The sequence below is a fragment of the Sapajus apella genome, unplaced genomic scaffold (genome assembly GCF_009761245.1).
Source record: "Sapajus apella isolate SASKATOON/1434 unplaced genomic scaffold, GSC_monkey_1.0 scaffold39, whole genome shotgun sequence".
Taxonomy (NCBI): Eukaryota; Metazoa; Chordata; class Mammalia; order Primates; family Cebidae; genus Sapajus; species Sapajus apella.
The window spans coordinates 9,502,195-9,523,235 of record NW_022436979.1 but is presented as its reverse complement, the minus strand read 5'-3'; the positions used below and the strand labels follow the sequence as shown (position 1 = coordinate 9,523,235).

Sequence of the window (21,041 nt, the reverse complement as noted above, 5' to 3'; positions counted from 1 at the left end):
TCTGGGATTACAGTTGTGAGCCACCGCACCCAGCCAAGACATTTTTTTAAACTAGAAGTTTGAGAATCTTTTCAACTTGACTTGAAAATGTTAAACTTGAAAATGTTATGTTTCCCTACATAAAAACAATCACAAAAGATCCCGTCTCGACAAAAAGCACATTCATGATCACTGCTGCTTGCTCAAGTGTTTCTCTCATTGTCTTCTTTCCTTTCTAACAAATAATAAAATTCTATTAATGGCCGTTTCATAGTAGAGATTCTTGACTTACTTTTTACTGTTTTGGCTATGGATGATGTTAAAGATTGACATCATCTTTAGATTGACAACACACGCTAACAGAGCCCTTAAAACACTCTTCACAGCCTCATTCAGATGTATTTTCATCATTGTCCATGTAAGAACCTGATATTGCTCTTTAATGTATTTGTCCATTTGGCCTCTTGCCTTCCTCTTCTAAAGTCTAAATGCCATGGTGCAAGGACCCAATATATGTGTTCATGGACCTGCCCTGTAAATTAGATTTCTATCTGGGCAATGGTAAGCACTCAATATATAACGAATGAATGAATAAATGACTATCCTTGGGCAGGATTCCTTTGGGGATATTGCAATCCTCTGAAATCACTGATTATAGGTTCTATTTGATGCAACTCCCATGAAATATACTTTTGCTGTTAAGATTACTGCACCCCAAGGTAACCTAGTACAATTATCTGTAAAACTTTGGCTTTACAACACAACACAAGCTAACAGAGCGCCTAAAACACCTTCACAGCCTCATTCTGATGCGTTTTCATCATTGTCCATGTAAGAACCTGATCTTGGTTCATAATGTATTTATTTATTTGGCCTCTTATTTTCCTCTTCTAAAGTCTAAATGTCATGGTAGCAGGGACCCAGTATATGTGTTCCTGGACTTGCCCTGTAAATTAGATTTATATCTGGGTAATGGTAAGCACTCGATATATAATCAATGAATTCATGACTGAAACCTTATCCTTGAGCAGGATTTTTTTGGGTATATTGCATTTCCTCTTAAATGAATGATTATAGGTTCTGTTTGATATTACTCTCATGAAGTATACCTTTGCTGTTAAGATTACTGTACCCCAAGGTAACCTAGCACTAACCTATCTGTAAAACTTTGGCTTATGTGACTTAAATTCATTCTGCTTTTTAAAGATCATGGTTTTAAAATTTTAAATTCATTATAAATTTACAGTTCAATTTATATTAAAGATTCTTTATGAGCTACAAGAGGTATACAAGAAGAGATGCCTTGAAAAATATCTAGGAATTGACACTGGCATCCTACCCATTTAGCTACAAGTGTTAAGATTTAATTAAAGATAACTTTTGAAGAAATATTGACATCACTTTTGCAGGAATTGGTTAGTCAACATCTGTTTCCTTTTGTTTACTGAGTCATTTAATGTATTGGCAACATGAACTTCTGAGAGACTTTTATATTCAAATTTTGCTTTCTCATAGTTATAGAACTTGTGAAAATCCTGTGCTTGCCTAAATTTCAGTCTTATGCCTTGTAAAATAGACATACCACTTGTTCTCAGGATTGTAAATAATAAGAAAAAATATGTGGCTAGCATACCATGGGTACCACACAAATATTTGTTAAATATTACCGAATAAGAAGACCTAAACCTAGTCCCCAGAAAGCTGGGCAGCTCACAATAGGTCTAACCTCAGTCTCACTATGTGAATGGTAAGGGAGAAACAAGAGCAGCTCATGGTTTCTGATTGCGGTGACAGGCAGGGAAAATGAATATCAGCCATATTGAAATATTAAAAATAAAAAATGTATGATACCTGGCAAATATGAGCTATAGAAAAATGAAATTGAAATTCAGGAAGTCAGATAGATAGAGGAAATAAATCACATCCACCTTAATATTTGCAATATTAAATGCTAAAAACAGCTCTGCCTTTTGTCCAGAACAACCGTAGTGGGGTGCTTAATGCTTACTTGAGCCGATGGCTGAAAACCATGAAGAACACTTGTGAGTGGATGGATTGTGTGTCTGCCGCACAAGCAGAGTGGAGTCAAGTGGTGTTTGCAGGTGCCTTAGAAAATAACAGTGTGCACATCGCAGCAGAGAAACTTCTCAGATGTAAATTACTTGAGTGTATCCATCTTCCTGGAGCCATAGTCTGGTCAAACATCTATCCAAAGAGACCATATGTTAAGGCCAATAAAATTTTCTTGACCATGCCTATGTCTTGAATGGTATTGCCTAGCTTTTCTTCTAAGGTTTTTATGGTTTTAGAGCTTACATTTAAGACTTTAATCCATCTTGAGTTAATTTTTGTATAAGGTGTAAGGAAGGGGTTCAGATTCAGGTTTTTGCATATGGCTAGCCAATTTTCCCAACACCATTTATTAAATAGAGAATCCTTTCCCCATTGCTTGTTTTTGTCAGGTTTGTCAAAGATCAGATAGTTGTAGATGTGTGGTGTTATATCCGAGGCCTCTGTTCTGTACCATTGGTCTATATATCTGAAACAAACACAAGAACAGAAAAACGAAAACTGCAGGTTCTCACTCATAAGCGGGAGTTGAACAATGAGAACACATGGACACAGGGAAGGGAATATCACATGCCAGGGCCTGTCAGGAGGTGGGAGACTAGGGGAGGGATAGCATTAGGAGAAATAGAAATACCTAATTTAGATGACGGGCGATGGATGCAGCAAATCACCATGGCACATGTATATCTATGTAACAAACCTATATGTTCTGCACATGTACCCCAGAACTTAAGTATAAAATATATATATATATTTTATATTATGTATATAATATATATAATACATTATATATAAAAATATATTACATATATAATATATAATGTATATATACTACATTATATATATAAAATGTATATATATACTACATTATATATATATATATATAATGTTTTCTGGGTGTTTCTGAAGCATCCAGAATGTAGGCCTATTTGTTTTCTCTTTAATAGCAAGTAGATCACAGTCTAAGGCCTCTTGCCCAAAACTGACAAACTCCCTAAAGATTTCAGATATCTGACTCACAAAAAAAGAACAATGCATAAAATCATACCTTTCTCTCAGAAGCAAGAAAAGAAGGGCCTTTCACCTTGATTGCCCATTGGGAGAAGCCCAGTGCTCCAAGACTTTTTAGTCATTAGTTCAGATGTGTTGGGAAAGGCATTTCAAAGGAGAAAAGTTGTCAGTCTGAGTTTTCTTTTTTGAGATAAGAATTTTTAGGTTACCTAAAGTGATCTCTGGAAATGTAAAAGTACACTTTAATGTATTTTTTCATCCACAGAGGACTTGCAATCTAACGTATAAGCAAAAATACCAAAACACTTATGATAAAGCTGAGAAAACTTGAATCTTGTTTTTCCTCATCAGTTCTCTATGCACCATATAGTGTAATCAGCTTTTTCAGAGGATATCTCCTACCATCTGCATCTGCAGTGAGACTCAAAGCAACAATTTAAAATCACGATTTCAAAATTCAGGACTTATGACAAGCCACTAGTTTTGCATAAAGTTGTATTTACACCCCTCCCCCTTGTCTGTCTTTTTCTCTTTCTCTTGCGCTTATCTATGTATTTTTGCAAGCTTGTCATTTGCGATATACAATATGATATGTAAGGCTAGGCTTAACTGAGATTTCTTAATTGTTAAATATATATTGGTTCAAGCGAATGGGGCAAAAAAAAAAAAAAAAGAATCTTCCCGTTTTCAGATAAGTTATAACCTGTGTTCAATGTCATTAATATAACAGTAAGCCTTTACTCAAAACTGAAGAAATACTAACATATGGTGTCTAACAACTGTGTTAATCAAGTACTGAATGACTTTTCTTTTGAGTGATATAAGTTTAGTATTAGGGAAACCAAAATTCAAATTTCCATTTCTCATTTACCAGCTGTGTAGCCTTGAGAAAGTTACTTAGCCTTTGAAAGCCTCCATTTTCTCTCATGAAAGAAAGCTGTCTTGCAGAGATGTGGTGAATATTAGAAAAAAAAAATTATAAAAATTGCTAGTCCAATGTCTGTAACTATTTAGCTGCACAGTTAGTAGTAATCAACTTATTATTGTCAGTTTTGTAAAATTATTGTTATGTTTTCTGATAATTAAAATAATATTGTAACTATATAAAAAGGATCAAAAAGCATGTAAAGAAATGAGAACACCTGGACACAAGGAGGGAAACATCACACACTGGGGCCTGTGAGAGTGTGGGGAGAAGGGGAGGGAGAGCATTAGGACAAATATCTAATGCATGTGGGGCTTAAAACCTAGATGACGGGTTGATGGGTGCAGCAAATCACCATGGCACATGTATACCTATGTAATAAACTTGCAGTTTGCACATGTTTCCCAGGACTTAAAGTAAAAAAATTTTTTAAAACGCTAAATGAAACTCCAGAATCATGTAAAGAATTAAATAAGTTATCTCAAATACCACTGTCTAGAAACAAGCACTTAACCTTTTTCCATATATCTGTATATGCTTGTTTCAATGCATATGTTTATGAACATTTTAAACTACAAAAAGATACTATTTATACTGTTTTATTATATGCTTGTATCACTTTAAACACCTTTTCATTGTTAATATATGTGACTTATATAGTCATTAACTGCTATATAGTATTCCCATTTTTGGATGTACCAAAACTTTTCATAAATGATTCTCCTACAGTGGACAGCTTTTTAAAAAAGCATTATTTATTTTTAGACAAAAAATAGAAAAGGGTAAGATTTCCAATTAAAAGAAGTTTTCAAAATGTTAAATTGAAATTAAAGCAGTTACATATTATGACGAATCCGAGTTTATAGTGGGAATGCAAACAGAGTTAAGCATCAGAAAACCTACAAATGCAATTCTTACTGTAACATATTAATGGATGCAATATATATAATCATATTTGATGGAGAATAAAACTTCTTTCTGATTCAATAATAAGTGAATCTCAGATATATGTACTAGAAGGGGACTTTTTTAGACAGATAAAAAATGTCTTCCCAAACCTACTACAAGTAACATATAATAGTGAAACCATAGGATCATTTCTTTTAAAATTACTGCTCAATTCAACACAGCATTGGTGATCCTAGAATGCACAGTAAATTAGAGGAAATAAGTTAAAACATACAGATTGGAAAGATAGAATCATATTTGATTGAATTCAAGTATGTGATTTTCTGCATAGATATCTCAAGACCTATACATCATTAGAACTATAGGAGAGTTTAGCAAATTTGCTTCTTATATGATTAATTTTTAAAATAAATAATGTATTTCTTTACTTCAGTCAAAGAAGTGTTGAGATATTTAATATAAAATATCTATAAAAGAAATCAAATACTTAGGAATAAAAACAACAAAAAATATGCAAATCTCTTAGAACATTTTAAAACATTCTCAAAGTATTAAAATATATGAAAAAAGTTCTCAGCATATGGAAAGAGATCTCATGTTCATGGTAACTGATTCAATTTTGTAAAAATGTTAATTGTCTCTCATTAATCTATGAAGTTAAGTTCAATAAATATAAGTTCACCTCCCCCTCATTATATTTGAAAGATGATTCTAAAATGTAAATAGATGACCAAAAGTCAGGATTAACTAATATATTGTAAAAATATGTATATTAGACATTTTATTACTATAGAATTTGTATTCAGAACTTACAAATAACATCTATAGAATAATACCAAAAAGCAAACAATTCCATGAGAAAATGAGTGAAGGGTGTGAATACGTATCTCACAAAAGAGGAAAACCATTGGCTAACAGCATGAAAATGTTCTCAACTTTATGAGATACTTAAGGAAATCACATTAAACAAGATACATAATTAATACTCATGTGAATAAAAAATTTATCTTTGGTAACATTTAAAAATTATTAAGCATTGAAGATGTAGAACAGTAGGATTCTCAGATAGTTCTTAGGGAAATTGAAATTGGCACGAGCACTTTGAAGGGCTTTTTGACACGTGTTATTGAATACACACATGCTCTTCCACCCACCGATTCCACACAAACACATACCTTAGATTTCCAGAGAAAATTTTACATGTATACGCTGAATATATATAAAAATATTCACTGTAATTTTTTGCAGTTGTTTAGAAATTAAAAACAATAGTAAATGTTTATCAACAGATCTGCATATATCATTAAAAGATTGAGGAGGAGGTTGTGAAAAGAGGCATATAAGAAGATACCCTTGATATTCAATCAAAACGTACAAAACAGGCTGGGCGCCGTGGTTCATGTCTGTAATCCCAGCACTTTGGGAGGCTGAGGCAGGTGGATCACTAGAGGTCAGGAGTTTGAGACCAGCCTGGCCAACAAGATGAAACCTCGACTCCACTGAAAATATAAAAGTAGCTGGGTGTGGTGGTGATGCTGGTGCATGTCTGTAATCCAAACTACTCGGGAGGCTGAGGCAGGATAATCACCTGAACCTGGGAAGCAGAGGTTGCAGTGAGCAGAGATTGCACCACTGCACTCCAGCCTGGGCAACAGAGCGAGACTCCATCTCAAAAAAAAAAAAAAAAAAAAAAAAAAGCCTGTGAAACAATACTAACTATACTAACAATACTAATGAAACTATACATATGTATATATTAAATTATAAGGACAACATACGGGAATAAAAACCCCCCAGTCCTGAGTGGTTGTTAACAGGGGTAGGGCTGAAGAAGATATAAGAAACAATGAGATTAGAGATGTATAATCAGCTTTATATTTTATTTTCTATGTTAGGTGGTAGTACAGGTGATTATTATTTAGGTCTGAAAAATTAATTTTAAAAAAGAAAATAAGATGGAATAAGAACTATTCATAAAGTCCTATTTGTCAAATTGTGGCACTTAGTAGTTTGAAGATCCGAGATGTGTCGATGAAGTGAAGTTGTCTATATTCCTGCTAAACTGCATGGATGATAATTGCATTTGTTGACCAAAGCTGTCAAGCACACTAGAAATCTTAGAGAACTTTCTCTACTTCAACTCTCTATGGTAGTTTTACTCTGAAATCACACTTTTGTTGATTTATTGCTGTTTAAAGTGAGTATTAATATTTTTAACTTCAATCGTAAGTTCTTTGAGTATGAGAATCATTTCTTCAACTTTTTTTGTATGTCTCTCAGCATCTAGAAACATGTTGGGCATATGGGAAGCAGTTAAATGTTTTTTGTTTGGATGAATACAAATATTTATGTTGCAGTAAGACTTTACAATCAGGGCCTCTTCCTACATTAAATGCCTTTGGGTCTGCTACTTACCTAAGTGCAGACAGATAGCCAGGTGATTCAAAGAATGGGCTTTGGAGTCAGAATGCCTATGTTTGAATTCCATCTTCACCATCCTGTTATTTGCTTCAAAGAATTTAATATTTCTATTCCTATTTCCTTCTCTGTCAAAATGGGGACAATAGTAATTACCTGACAAAGCTGTTGTGGTGAATGCTAAGTGGAATATACACTTTTTAGAACCTGAGAACAATGCCTCACATTGGGAACAATGGGAAGTGCTGAGTATAACTGTCATTAATATTAATATAATTGCACCTACCATATTTTGTTTCAATGGTTTGGCTCTCTCTTCTATCTTTGCTATTAGCTCTGTTAGAGCAGGAAATGACATCTGTCCTGTTCACGTAGCTCAGGTTCAGATACCTCGTAGTCATTGAATAAATGCAAGGGGAGAGAGTAAGTTATAACGCTTAGTCTTTGGTGAGCTCAATTTAAAGTAGCATTTTTGTAACCACAGAGAATCAGCTTGGGCCAGTTTTTAGGATCTCTTTCTAATTAGTACTAGTGTTTGGATTTTGAGTAGTTAAACCGAGGCCACTGCTGCCTACTCATTGCATCTTGGAAGCCATGGTTTTTACCCTTCATGCTTTCTGCAATGTTTTATAGAAAACATAATTACCAAAATGACATTTGGATTACTCTTGCTTTCTAGCATTTTGGAGAAAACAAAACTATTTAGAAGTCTTAAAATTTGGATCACCTTTATGGTTATAGGAATTCAGAGTACTTAGAATTGATTCTTCTATAAAAGGGTAAGTTTGGCCCAAAGAGTGTCAGCCTTGAATTTTTCTGTTTCCCCTTATTGTTATCAGCATTTATGACGATACAGCTTTCCATTAGCAGAGGAAACATGGAAAACAAGGAATATTTTCCAGTTCCCTTTTTGTTTTGCTGGTTGCTCTTTGAAATATCTCATCATCATTCTGCCATCAACTACTGCGGAATGACATTTGTTACATATGAACATGATATGTATCTCCCCAAGTTATTGTATAATTATGTTCACTGTCTAAAATATTTTGTGGAAGCAGACAAACATAAGGTAAGGTGTGTGTAAGCCACTGAGTTTGTTCCTTTATTTATTCATACATCATTATTCTTTTATTCATTTGTTCATGCATTCAACAAGTATCTATTGAAAGCTTGCTATGTGCTTGTCTTGTGGAAAGGGAAAAGATGGAGGCTGTTATCTCATGGAGTTCATAGGCTGCAGGCCAGCGGGGAGGCTATATATATATATAATTATATATATATATGTAATGCACATATATATTTACACTTTGCAATATATATATATAACACTAAGGTATATACACTAACATATATAACACTAATGTATTGCACTTATATATAATAATAATATATATTACACTAATATATAATACTAATATATATTACACTATTATATATAACATTAATATATATATAACTCTAATGCATATGACACTAATATATATTACAGTAATATATATAAAACTATATGTATAACAATAATTACATGTATTACACTAATATATATAAACTAATGTACATATATTACATGAATATATATAACACTAATATATATTGTGTAAAATTATATTATACATATAACACTAATACATATAACCCTAATATATATTGCACTAATGTTTATATAAAATACTAATATATGTAACACTCATATCTATCACACTTATATGTAACACTAGTATATTACTGTAATACATATTACACTAACATGTTACACTTATATATAAGACTAATATATATATTACACTAATATATATGACTAATATATATTACACTGATAGATAATACTAACATATATTACACTAATATGTAATACTTATAAAACATGTATTACACTATTATATATAACATTAATATATATTACACTAATATATATAACACTATATATAAAACATGCTAGTTTTATATATAGTGTTAGAAGGAAAGAACATTAAACATGCTAGTTTTATATATAGTGTTTTATATATATAACACTAATATATTATTACACTAATATATATAACACTATATATAAAACACTATAAAACACTAATATACATATATTATACTAATATATTAAACACTAATATATATATAACAATAATACATATTACATTAATATATATAACACTTATATACATATATTACACTAATGTATAACACTAATATATGTTACACTAATGAATATGTTATACTAATATATCACACTAATATATATAGCACTAATATATTACACTAAAATATATATAACACTAATATATGTTACACTAATATATATAACACTGATATGTATATTACACTAATATTTATATAAAACAGTTATCTGTATCACACTAATATATATTACACTAATATAAATATTACACTAATATATAACACTAATATATTACGATAAAATGTATATAAGACTAATATATTACACTATATAACACTAATATCTATTACACTAATATATATACATGTATGTATTAGACTTTGAGGAATCGCTCTGAAATGGAATGTGATATGAATGCTAAAAGAGGCCTATGCCTTCAGAAAAGTTCTGCCTGAGGATAACACTTTCCAACTGAGATCTGACAAGTGAGTAGACTAGCTACCTGAGGGTGGAAGGGAAAGCATTTTAGGAAGAAGGAACAATATTCATAAGTGGACAATTTTGAGAGATTAGAAAGAGATGAATGAAGGAAGAACAGCAGGGGGAGGTTATGCCAAAGAAGTGAGTTCCTGCTAGGTCACGCCTGATCTTTCCAGCCAGTCTAATGAGGTCAAACTTTATCCTAAGAACACTGGAAAACCATTTATCAGCTATGACCTACTCATGACAAGAGGTCTGATAATTATGTGAAAATACAATATTAATAGATTGGAGAAGTAAGGTGTTGGTATGAAAGAACCTAAGATATCCAAAAGGTAATTTCTCAGGAGTGAATACTAGTGGGTATTTATTGTCTACCTTTTAGGCTCCAATCTTGTGGAGTACAAGTGAGGCCTCAGGAGTGTCTTCTCCTTCAGTACCCTAAGAAAACTAAGGACCAGGACTCAGAATTGGCTATTCCAGCACAGGACTACTGAATACCCTGAGGATACAATGTCTAATAAATAGTAAAACAGAGTTTCTGCCCATGTAGCCAGATATTAGTCTACTAGGTATTCTCAGAAGAGAATGGCTCTCTCCCCATGGATCTTCATGCATTCGCTTTCAACTGTTCGAAAAAATATTTTCTTTCTCCCCAACAATCTGCCTTTCCCTTTTTTCCTGTTTAATTTCCTCTCCTTCGGGCGAAAGGTCGCCTGCTTTGATTAGGTCAGATCAAACTGTACTTTCTAGGAAACCAGGAAAACTTTTCCAACTATCAAAACTAAATGTAGGTTAGATGTCCTTGATGTAGGCTTCTGTGGCGTGTAATGCATTTTTATTTTTATTTGGCAGCACTTGTCATTCAGCGTTGTGATATTTGGTCTGTTTTATGCTACTAGGCTATAAGCCTGATTAGGACAGGCATTTGTCTCATCAGTATCCCTGTTGCCTGCGTCAATTTCCTGTAAGAATGCTTAATAAACATTTTTACAATTCAGAATAAAAGGAAATGGGGTAATGACTATGAATACCATGATCATTCTGTGAATTGACTGCTTTCTATGAATATATAACTCTGAAGAATGTTATGGTAACTTTATAATATACTGAAAACATTGCAGTGTTTGTGTGGTTTTGACTTTCTTTAAGAAAACATTATGGAAGTCAGTTTCTGTCCTGGACCTTAAAGTAGCAGTCAAAGTGGTCCTTTTTCTCTGTCAATATATATGATGATCCCAACTAAGACATTTCATCGCGTTCATGCCTATTAGTCCCATGCACTAGGCTTGGTCTTCATGATCAAATTTTCCACATCTCTCTTGGTTCTCCGACCTAGGGACAATGAGCAATTTCTCCCTTCACTTGTAATAGTTAATGCTATATTTGGAAACAGAACTTGTTTAACATATTAATTCTGTTTGCTTGCCTATATTACGAACATTGTATCACAAAGTGATTGTATTACGTAAGAGAGGAATATGTCAATATTTTCTCAGTGTCTGCAATAATGTGTTTATCCATAAAGATAAGATGAAGTGTTAAAGCCAGCTTCAAATTAAGATGAATTAAACAAAATGAAAGAGATTTATAATGGTTTGGGATTGAGAGAGCTTACACAGAAAAAAAGTAATATGCATTACAAACATTTCTTAGATAGTATTTGAAAGGGAAATCTGACTTCATAAAAATATAATCATATTTTTAACTATGTCGTTAACTTATATTTACTTTATCTTTTTAGAGGCAGGATCTTGCTCTGTTGCCCAGGCTGCAGTGCAGTGATGTGATCATAGCTCACTGCAGCCTCAACCTCCCAGGCTCCAGTGATTCTCCTTCCTCAGCCTCCTCAGTAGCTGGGACTATAGATATGCACCACCATGGCTGGATAATATGTTTTTTTAAAAAATTATAGTGATGAGCTCTCTCTATGTTGCCTAGGCTGGTCTCAAACTCCTGGCTGTAAGGGTGCTATCTATGTGCCTGTATCTCTCTTCATTCATTTGACAAGAGTCCATTTAGACTGGCTCTGAGGACTTTTTTATATTTTAAAAATGGGTATAAATCTATATTGGCTTATGTTGGTAACAACTGTCATATGAAAAAGGCTGTTTTAGACAAAGAGTAAGTGATTACATGAGCATGTTCTGCTGCAAAATTTCCAGAAGAAAAAGAAATCATGAATATTTAAAAATTTTTCTTTCCCTCTCATTTCCCTTGCTTTTGCTTTATATGTGTGGTGAAAAAGAAAGCTATGAACTGAGGCTGATTTCTGAAGACTCTAACAACATTCATAAAGGAACAGAGTAGCAGGGAAAATTAGCTTCTACGATCAGCACAGTAGGCAAGAAATCAGCAGACATGGGTTCTAAGACTTACTTGGTCATTTATTAGCCCAGTCTCTAAATGTCCCTGAGTGTCCGTATTTTTCAACATGAAGTGGGGAAAATTATGCTTTTCCCATTTGACTCACAACGGGTTAATGTATGTAATCATGTTTTATAGATTGTAAAGTGTTCTAAAAATTTAAGCTGATATTCTTGTAGCTACTGGCACTACTATTAAAAATCGGTTTCACTAACGATTTCCATGGTATAAAATGAATAAAGAATATAAATGAGGAGTGACACTCCATTCTGTGTTGATTATATGCCAGGTTATGTCAGCCTAGGGATGACTTGAAGCAGAGAAGCTGCTACAATTTGGTTTTTTGATTTCCCTTATGGTTTATCTCTCTCAATCTGTGCACTGAGCAAGCAGCTCTCTCAAAAACCCTTGAATACAAATGGATATATATTCAGAAGAGATAGGTTTTGAGTTATTTGAATTCCAGTTATCTTTGGACAAAATTCATTTGAAAAGAGAAAATAAAGAACAAATTATTATCAAAGTAAGAGGACTAAACATTCCTTTATGAGAAACAAACTGGAACGCAGTACAATTGTGTTTCCTCTGAATAGTTGCTTTTGTAATATGTAGAGGGTGAGGTGCAACATGCTATGACCTGCTTTAAAGAATGCATGTGAAATGCAAGCTATAATGCAAGAAACGCATGCTATGGATAATGAGGATGTGAGTTATTTTTCATTAAAGACAGAGTTACAGCTATGTCTGTGTGTGTCCTTGTGTGTGTGTGTGTGTCTGTGTGCCTCTGTGTGTGCGTGTGTGTGTGTGTGTGTGTGTGTGTGTGTGCTGGCTCATTTGGAGATGGAGACAGAGGCAAGGATCCTTTCTTTCTACTCTAGGAAAGGTTTACGCTCCTTGAAAGAGATACTGTTTATTTTCTTACTATACCTTTTGTGAAGTATTGAGACTCTTGGATGGTGTCCTGTCACTCAGTAGGCTGAAGTACAAATGCTAATTTATTGCTAGACTGCAGCATTGTGATTTGCATTCCAAATCAGCTTGCAGATTCGCATTATGAATTGCTATCCTCTTGTTTCTTATCTAAAGTTTGTTCCTGCCTTACATCACTCTTTATTCCCCAAGACTGACCTTTAAAGAAATTCCCTTTCAAGAGATTCTCACTGGCAGCTTTAGCGGGCTAAAACCGTAACAATAAATAACAAAGACATCAATAGGGTTTTTTCTTCTAGTGATTTTCTCCCTTTTACTTAAGAGTCATATGGCACTAAGTACAATAATTACTTAAAACATGTATCTCTCAGGCTTAGAGCTTTATACTCAGTCCTTTGACAGCCACGTTTCTATTTCTTTTTAAATCTCAAAGGTGTGAGCTTACGAGTCCTGTCTTAGTGATAAACTTTTGCAGATAAACCCTGAGATGGTATAATTCCACCCTTTCTTGGCACCTCAAATCAAATTAACCAAACACTTAGTGAGGAGAGAAAAGGAAAACACGTTTTTTTTTTTGCAACGTATCTGACTGGGTGAAAGCCACTGCTGCAGCATAAAGAACCGACGGGAATCTGGGCTTTCCCACTCTGGAAGCAAAGGGGGGAATTATGGGTTGGTGGTCGGCTTCATGTTAGGAGGACACCCCTCCATCTGTTCACAGCTCAGCCTGTTTCCAATTTAAAGCCCAGATTTCAATACAAACCTCAATTTCTTTTCCCCATTTTAAATGCAAAGCAAGACTTGTGAATCATAGTGTCTCTGCTCCCGGGATTCAGACCAAATTTCCCCCCAAAATTCTCAGGCTATTTGTTTGAATACCTGCTTACAGTGGTACACAATGGGCAGCTTTGAGAAGAAAAATTGATAATCTTCACGGAAGAGTAATTTGAATGAAATTACACTTGACAGCCCGTCTCCAAGCAAACAAGAGGAACGAGGGAGCCTGAGCTAAGCTCTGAGGACTTGCCCAAGCCACTGCTGTTGGAGCTTCCCAGGGAAAAAAAAAAAAAAAAAAACACCAGTTTTTCCAACATCTAATTGAGCTTTTGATTAATTCCGTGTACCAGATTCTACTGAAGAAAGGTAGCCATGGAAGAGAATATGGAAGAGGGACAGACACAAAAAGGTACTGTGCTAAAAAGCGTTTATTTGTAGCTAAGTAATTATTTTGCACTTTCCTTGTTTGCTTTAGACACTTGCCAGTAAGGCTAATGAATGTTTCTCTCTTGGAAGGCATTTTGTTCCTTCCTCTCCTTTAGTCTGTTCCTCACTTGCAGTAATGTCTGGTATGAATGTTGTCATTATTTGCAAATCTTTCAGATATAAGTCCCGAAATGCAGAGTCAAATATTAGTGAGAAGAGCATTGCGGTATTGCAGTGAACTGTTCCTTAGACGAGCCTTTGTTAACCTTCATTTATTTCATGATTTCACACTTGCCAAGCTGGGTCAAGGGATACCTGGTGTGAGCCACAAACACAATATTTGGGGATAGTTAAAAATTTGGTGATGTAACCATTATCAATACCTTTGCATGGGCATCTGATAGAACAAAGACCAAGACCATAAATTATCTTTTGGTTGGTGCACCTTTTTGAAGCAATCTTTTTTTTTTTTTTTTTTTTAAATTAGATTGCAGTTTAAGTAGATGGAGAAAAAGTTCATAAATTTTCAGGGTGTATAGAAACGTTAAGGTTTTCCTTTCTATATAGTTGACTGTAATTCAACTTCTGAATAATATACGTTAAAGGAAATTTTTGATGCGTTTTTAAAGCTTGTCTAGGTATATCTGGTTGTATAAGTTAAAGTGAAATTGCCATTTTTGTAGGTTGAAATGGATAAATATTGGTAATTTGGAATGATTCAATCAACTCAAGAATTTTTTAATGTGTCATATGGTAGCTTCAGTGGGAGCTAGCTTTCACCCCAGGACAGAGAGTGTTTCTCTTGTCTGGTCTTAGGCTTATGTAATGTCAGAGAAAATGTTCTCATTTTCTTAGGACTGAAACAGTAACACAGGTAATACTACATAAAGGTAATATTCAAGAATGGTGTTGAAAAAGAGTCAGCTATCAAAGTTAATTGCAAATGTATATAAATGCACTTATTTTAAAAAATTATATTTTATCTGATAAAATATTTAGGTTTGAAGCACAGTATAGTTACCATATTTTTATTCATTTAGCTAGGCTGGGCTTCTTCTCTTAATGTACATACATACATTTTGAGGCATATATGGTGCACACACACACACACGTAATCAAAGACCATTGATATTAAATATATGAAGGTTTTAGATAAGAAAGAGATAATAGATAAGTTGATTTTCCAGTTTTAGTCCTTAGTACCGTTATTAATGATAATCTGTAATAGAAACACAAAAATCTACATTGATAGCATGTGATCTATTTTTTAAATTAAAAAAAAAACCCTCAGCTTCTTTTATTATATGCATAGATAGCCTAAGTGTTCATCAGTGATTTTAAATGGGAAATTTTAATGGTAATTTCTGTTCTTACAAGGTATCTCAATGGACTATTTTAATTTAGAATAAAATATCTTATGATGATATCTTTTTTAATACATAATGATAATACTTATTGGCCGATCAATTTGCTTAAGGAAAATAAACAGCATTTTAAATAGAGGAATGATATTCATCACACTAAATAAAAGCTTGAGTTAAATCATGGATTGTGGTACAGGTTGTATGTGTCTCAGCAAGGCTTGTTAGCTGCAGGAACCAAGAAAAATGATGTAATTAGTTGTGATTTTTTTTTTCTCAGGTAACACTGAAAAGCTTTCTTTTATGGGGGTGGAGGCGGCAATGCTGTGAGGGAAAGAATTCTATCACAGTGGGTTTTTCGTCATTAAAATATGCATCAGCAACAGTGGTGGAAGCAATCTTAAATCAGAAAAATTGTTTAGTGGTCTATCAGTTTGTAAATGTATATGAATATAATATTTATGATTTAGGTTTCTTTCTTGAGAAAAAGATTTAATTTTCTTCACTCTCAATCTTCTGTTCCTCTCAACTCTGCCTATGACACCTTTTCTATATAAGTTTGTTGTTAGAAAGTTACATTTGAATAGAAATGCTCTGTCGATATGTGCGTGGGTAGTAACTGTGAAATTTCTGGAGGAGCAATTTGACAAGCACATAAAATCGTTAGAGATTTTTCAAGAGTTTAGGGGGAGAGACTTAATGATCTATCTAAAGAAAAGCAGCATTTTGTGTTAGTTCTTACCCTGTTTTTCTTAGACTGCATCGGATTTTCTTAAATAATAATTCAGTTATCACAGAGTTTTCTTCCATTTGCAAGATGCTTTTTAGTCCTTTCTTAAAATTTAGACCTAGTCTTTTCTGTTACGTGTCAAAAAGACTTAAAATTCATGTTGATGTTTACTCATATTACCTTGCAAATTCAACTAGAATGTAAAATGGAGTGGTTTCATTAACTAATTGTAATTTCATATGTTTGAAAATATATATACTTGAAGCTTAAGCACTTACAAAGATCATCCATAAAAAATATATTTTTCTTCATAGTGAGAGCCCCCTTCCCCTCTTAAGCTTTAAAAGGCAATTGAGAATAGTCCTAACTTTTATCCTAATTTAAGTATATGTGTTCAGTCAGAGAGACAGAGGATAATTTAAAAGTATGGGTGACTTCACCCACCAGCCATTCTGTTCAATGAGCCCATGCTTGATGTGAAACGGAAATGGGGCTAATTAATCTGCTGCTCCATCCATTTCTGCCACCCTCCCCAAAGGTGAGTATCTCACTGTGCTGAGGGGAGTCTAGTGTTTTAATAAACATGTATTTTGTTGGTAAAACATGGCCTCTACATGAAAGCCACGTACTTCATCTTGTGTTCAGCTAAAACAATGGTATTGTAGTACTGAAGAAAAAAAAGGAAAAAAGAAAAGAGTGTTTTGAATTTGGTCTTTACGATGGCCATAATAAACCTAGCATCATCTGTCAGCAAAATGGAGATCCATAGTTACAAAATAATGCAACAAGGACTCCAGTTACTGCAGAGGGGTTGAGCAAAGTGAATAAAGAGATTTTGATGAAGATTTAACAGGTGCACATTTATGACTTGTAACCATGCAACTGTTTCTAGAACATTTTGCCAAATCTTATGAGAAAATATGTAAATGATTTATGGGTTTCTAATTAGTAGTGAATTGGGAGCAACAACACTGTATAGAGATAAAAAGAAAACAGCAATGAACAGAAAGAGCCAGCAGGTTGGAGCCTTCATACATTGGCTGAACTGTTCCCAACACCCACAACCCTAATGGATTTAATTTCTGAACATGAACATTCATGAAACAGGTCCCAAAATTACATGTAGTATACCAGAAATTTTTTAATCAGCACGAAAGATAACAGCCACAGTGTCACTCACTATGTTTTCATAGTATAATAAGCCAGCAGCTATGAATCCGTGCAGTCAGTTTCAACCACCAACTTCTCCAACACCAAAGCCCCATCTACCATCGCCTCAATAGAATCAATCCTTGTTGACTCTCAGGGCCTGGGTCACTAGCAGACGTAGATGATCAATCTCAATGTGATCAGGACCCAGTTTCATCATTTCAAACAGCAACATATAGCCAAAGTTTAATGGTCATTGTTCATCCTTCGCTCCATACCACTAACCTATTTGTCATTTCAGCATATCTTTAACTTATTAAAACCAACAAGAATACATAAACGAGAGTTACAGGTTTATTTTGTTTTCCCTATCAATGTTAATGTCCATCTGTCTCATAATTTAAAATACTGTACAATTATTGTTGACCAGAGAGCCCATCATCATATACTTTATACATTTATATATACATATTACTATAAGGGAATCTATGCACAAAGCATATACTGTATACTGTACTTAATATACAGTATGTTTAACATAAATATACAGTATATTTAACATAAATATACTGTATATTTAACATACAGTGTAGCTTGTAAGCTGACTAAAAGCCTCTTCTGACATCTTTTTTTAATAAGATTATTTTTATCTTGAAAGATGACTTTAGAACCTAACTCTCCCTGAAGCAGACATCTTCCCTGAAGAAGACACACCACTACAATAAATGGAAAAAAAAAAAAAAAGACGGTTTTGGCTCTGAGAAATTAGAAAATATTGGCCAACCTAAATTGTACAGTGACATCAGTGCCAGACGCTGGCCTAAGGACTTTACATGAATGAACTAATTGACTCTTCACAATAACCTTAAGTGATATTAATGTTGAGGAAACTAAAAATCAAATAGGTTAATTGACTAGACCAAAGTCACATAGTAGTAAATAGCAGAGCTGAGTTGTATTCTTTCAATAAATCAGAAAGAGTCCAGGTTCTGAACATTTAACCCCACTCTCTGCACTAGATGTCCACAGCTGCCTGCTTGCCAGCCACACCTCCTTCGAAGGACTGCCTCTACCACGTTTCCACTGCACTCATCAGCTATGTTCTGTAATTTATGTTTGTGTTCCTTACCACCAACTCTGGCTTCTTTTCCTTTGCTAGACATGAAAACTTTTTCAAGAGCAGCCAATCCCTAAGTGCACTAGCAATCTATGACTTGTAAGTCATGGACTAAATCCAAAAAGATGAGCTGGTTCAATTGGCCTTCTATCTTGAAATCTGGGATAGGTGATTCTCAGTATGCTCTGAGGATCTCTTTATCCTGCAGCACATTTTTATAATAACCATGCCGCCCCATCTTCCAGCTACTCTGGGCAAATCTCTATTCTTTGCAATCAAAAGACCTAAACAAAACAAATCTTCAGATCCTTTTAGGAGTCTTACATAAAGAGGCTTAGTGCTAAGAAATGTTCCTTGAGTTTAACCTGGTGGGTTGAAGCTGAACCAAGTGTATATTTCATGTATTAAATTTCAACTTTGATGCCACTCTTTACTATATCCTTGATAATTTTGATTTTTTCCCTCACTGATCTTTTATTTTTTACAATTTGAATAAGTTTGTCCCCAAATCACTGCCTACCAGTAAATATTGGTGGTATAATATTTGGGAAACCACTGCAAAAAAATTAAATAGACAAAGTGTGTCTGGTTTATTAATAGATTTATAATCTTTAATATGTCATTGAAGTCTGTAGACTAGTGGCTAAGAAAATAACAAAAACATCATCAAAAACCTTTAAGCAGTCATTTAATTATAAGAATTAATAATCTGCTTCTTAGATGTTGGCTACTTACAGACCCGTGAAAAGGGAACTGGTTTTGTCCATCTAGTGGACAGAATTAATCTCAGCAAATACTATCACAAATCATCTCTTCAGCTGCCATTTCCACATTTGGATAACAAGGCTAGAAGAAACAAAGAGAATCAGATTTTATAAAGCATATAGGATAAATCTGTCCTAAGATTTGACAGCTGTGCTTTTGCTAACATTGTGCTTAACCTCAAGTGTCCTCCTGGGCATAAGAAATTACTTTTACCCCTTGCTGTTTTCAAATGTAGTTCTATGACATCTATCAGTAGGAAAATTAGTTACATTTTTAATAAAGTTGAATAGATAGTCTCAGAACTTCTGCATTGTTTTGGTTATTATGTCTGCTGTGGTTTAGGTACAACATTTCAGAATTTTATCATTTTATGTTTTCATTGGATCAGTTGCTGATTATGGTGTTTTTTGTTTGTTTGTTTGTTTGTTTTTTAGTGTCTGTGGTACTGTTTATCTCAGAGATCCAAAATATTAATAACACATTTCTAACGTCTTGTTAGGATGATGGATATGAATAGATTTTTCACAATATCATTAAAATGAGTGAATTCACCTTTTCAAATAAAAGTGCTTGATATAGTTACTTCATTAACTCCTTGAATTAAATTTTAAATATTTAAAGAGACTAAATGAGAATTACAGCGTGATGGATAGATATTGATGGTGTCCTTGGAGTGAAGACTTCTAAGAGATGGTTTTTAGAAATTAATTATTCTTTAATTCACTAGAGGACAATGGCTCATAAGGGAGTCATAGGATACAAGAGAGAACTTCTAGTTTGTCAATTGCAAACTCCATTTTCCCCCAGGCAAAAACCCCTTCCCATGATTCAAAATGTTTGACAGTTTTCTTTTTCATACATTGAAGGCAGACTGCCTGGCTTACTTTCAAAAATCCTTTTGGATAGCATCCATACTAACAGGTGGCACAGCTGTGGATTAGCTGACATTATAAAATAATTCATGTTTTTCCATGTGCTTTCAAGTTGTGACCATTGTCTTGGATATTCTTAACCCAACAGTAACTTACTTCTTTGTACTGTGAAAATACAAAGAAAAACAAAAGATAACTGATTATTTTTTCGAATTGTGAGTGGGAAATACAACTTTGGTCAAAGATGAGAGTCAGTTCCTTATTGATGTCTGTTTGTAGAGTACAATAGGGAATTAAATTATAATATGAAGAAATTGGAGGTCAGAAAAAAAAGGAAGAATGAATGCTGGCTTTTAAATATTGTGTTTTTATTTTTTAAACTGTTGGCTTTAAATGAATTAGAAGATGTCAGTCAACATATGAGAACATTAACTGGTATATATAACCAGATTCATTTCCAAAAGAAAGAAAGACACTTTCTCATATTGTTAAATTGTTTAATGTTTTTGGACTTAAATTTTTATCACATGAGAAATAATGCGTTTTAGTATACTTACCTCCATCAAAGAGAGGAACTGGATGGACTCTATCCCTGAGAATGAGGCTAGAAACATATAAGAGATTGTACATATTGCCTTGTAT

At 33.7% G+C, this 21,041-nt stretch overlaps 1 protein-coding gene across 4 annotated transcripts in view; it reads left to right on the top strand.

The window, feature by feature from the left end:
• The window catches only part of GPM6A (glycoprotein M6A), a 375,095-nt gene that overhangs the window by 178,224 nt on the left and 175,830 nt on the right, over positions 1-21,041 (top strand). The window contains exon 1 of one of the 4 annotated variants that reach the window (XM_032298688.1): positions 13,360-14,388. The exons of the other annotated variants lie outside the window; for them this stretch is intronic. Coding sequence (XP_032154579.1) covers positions 14,352-14,388 — 37 coding nt within the window. The 5' untranslated portion in view covers positions 13,360-14,351. Of the gene's footprint in view, positions 1-13,359; positions 14,389-21,041 lie in introns of those variants that run through there. 4 annotated transcript variants of the gene reach the window in all.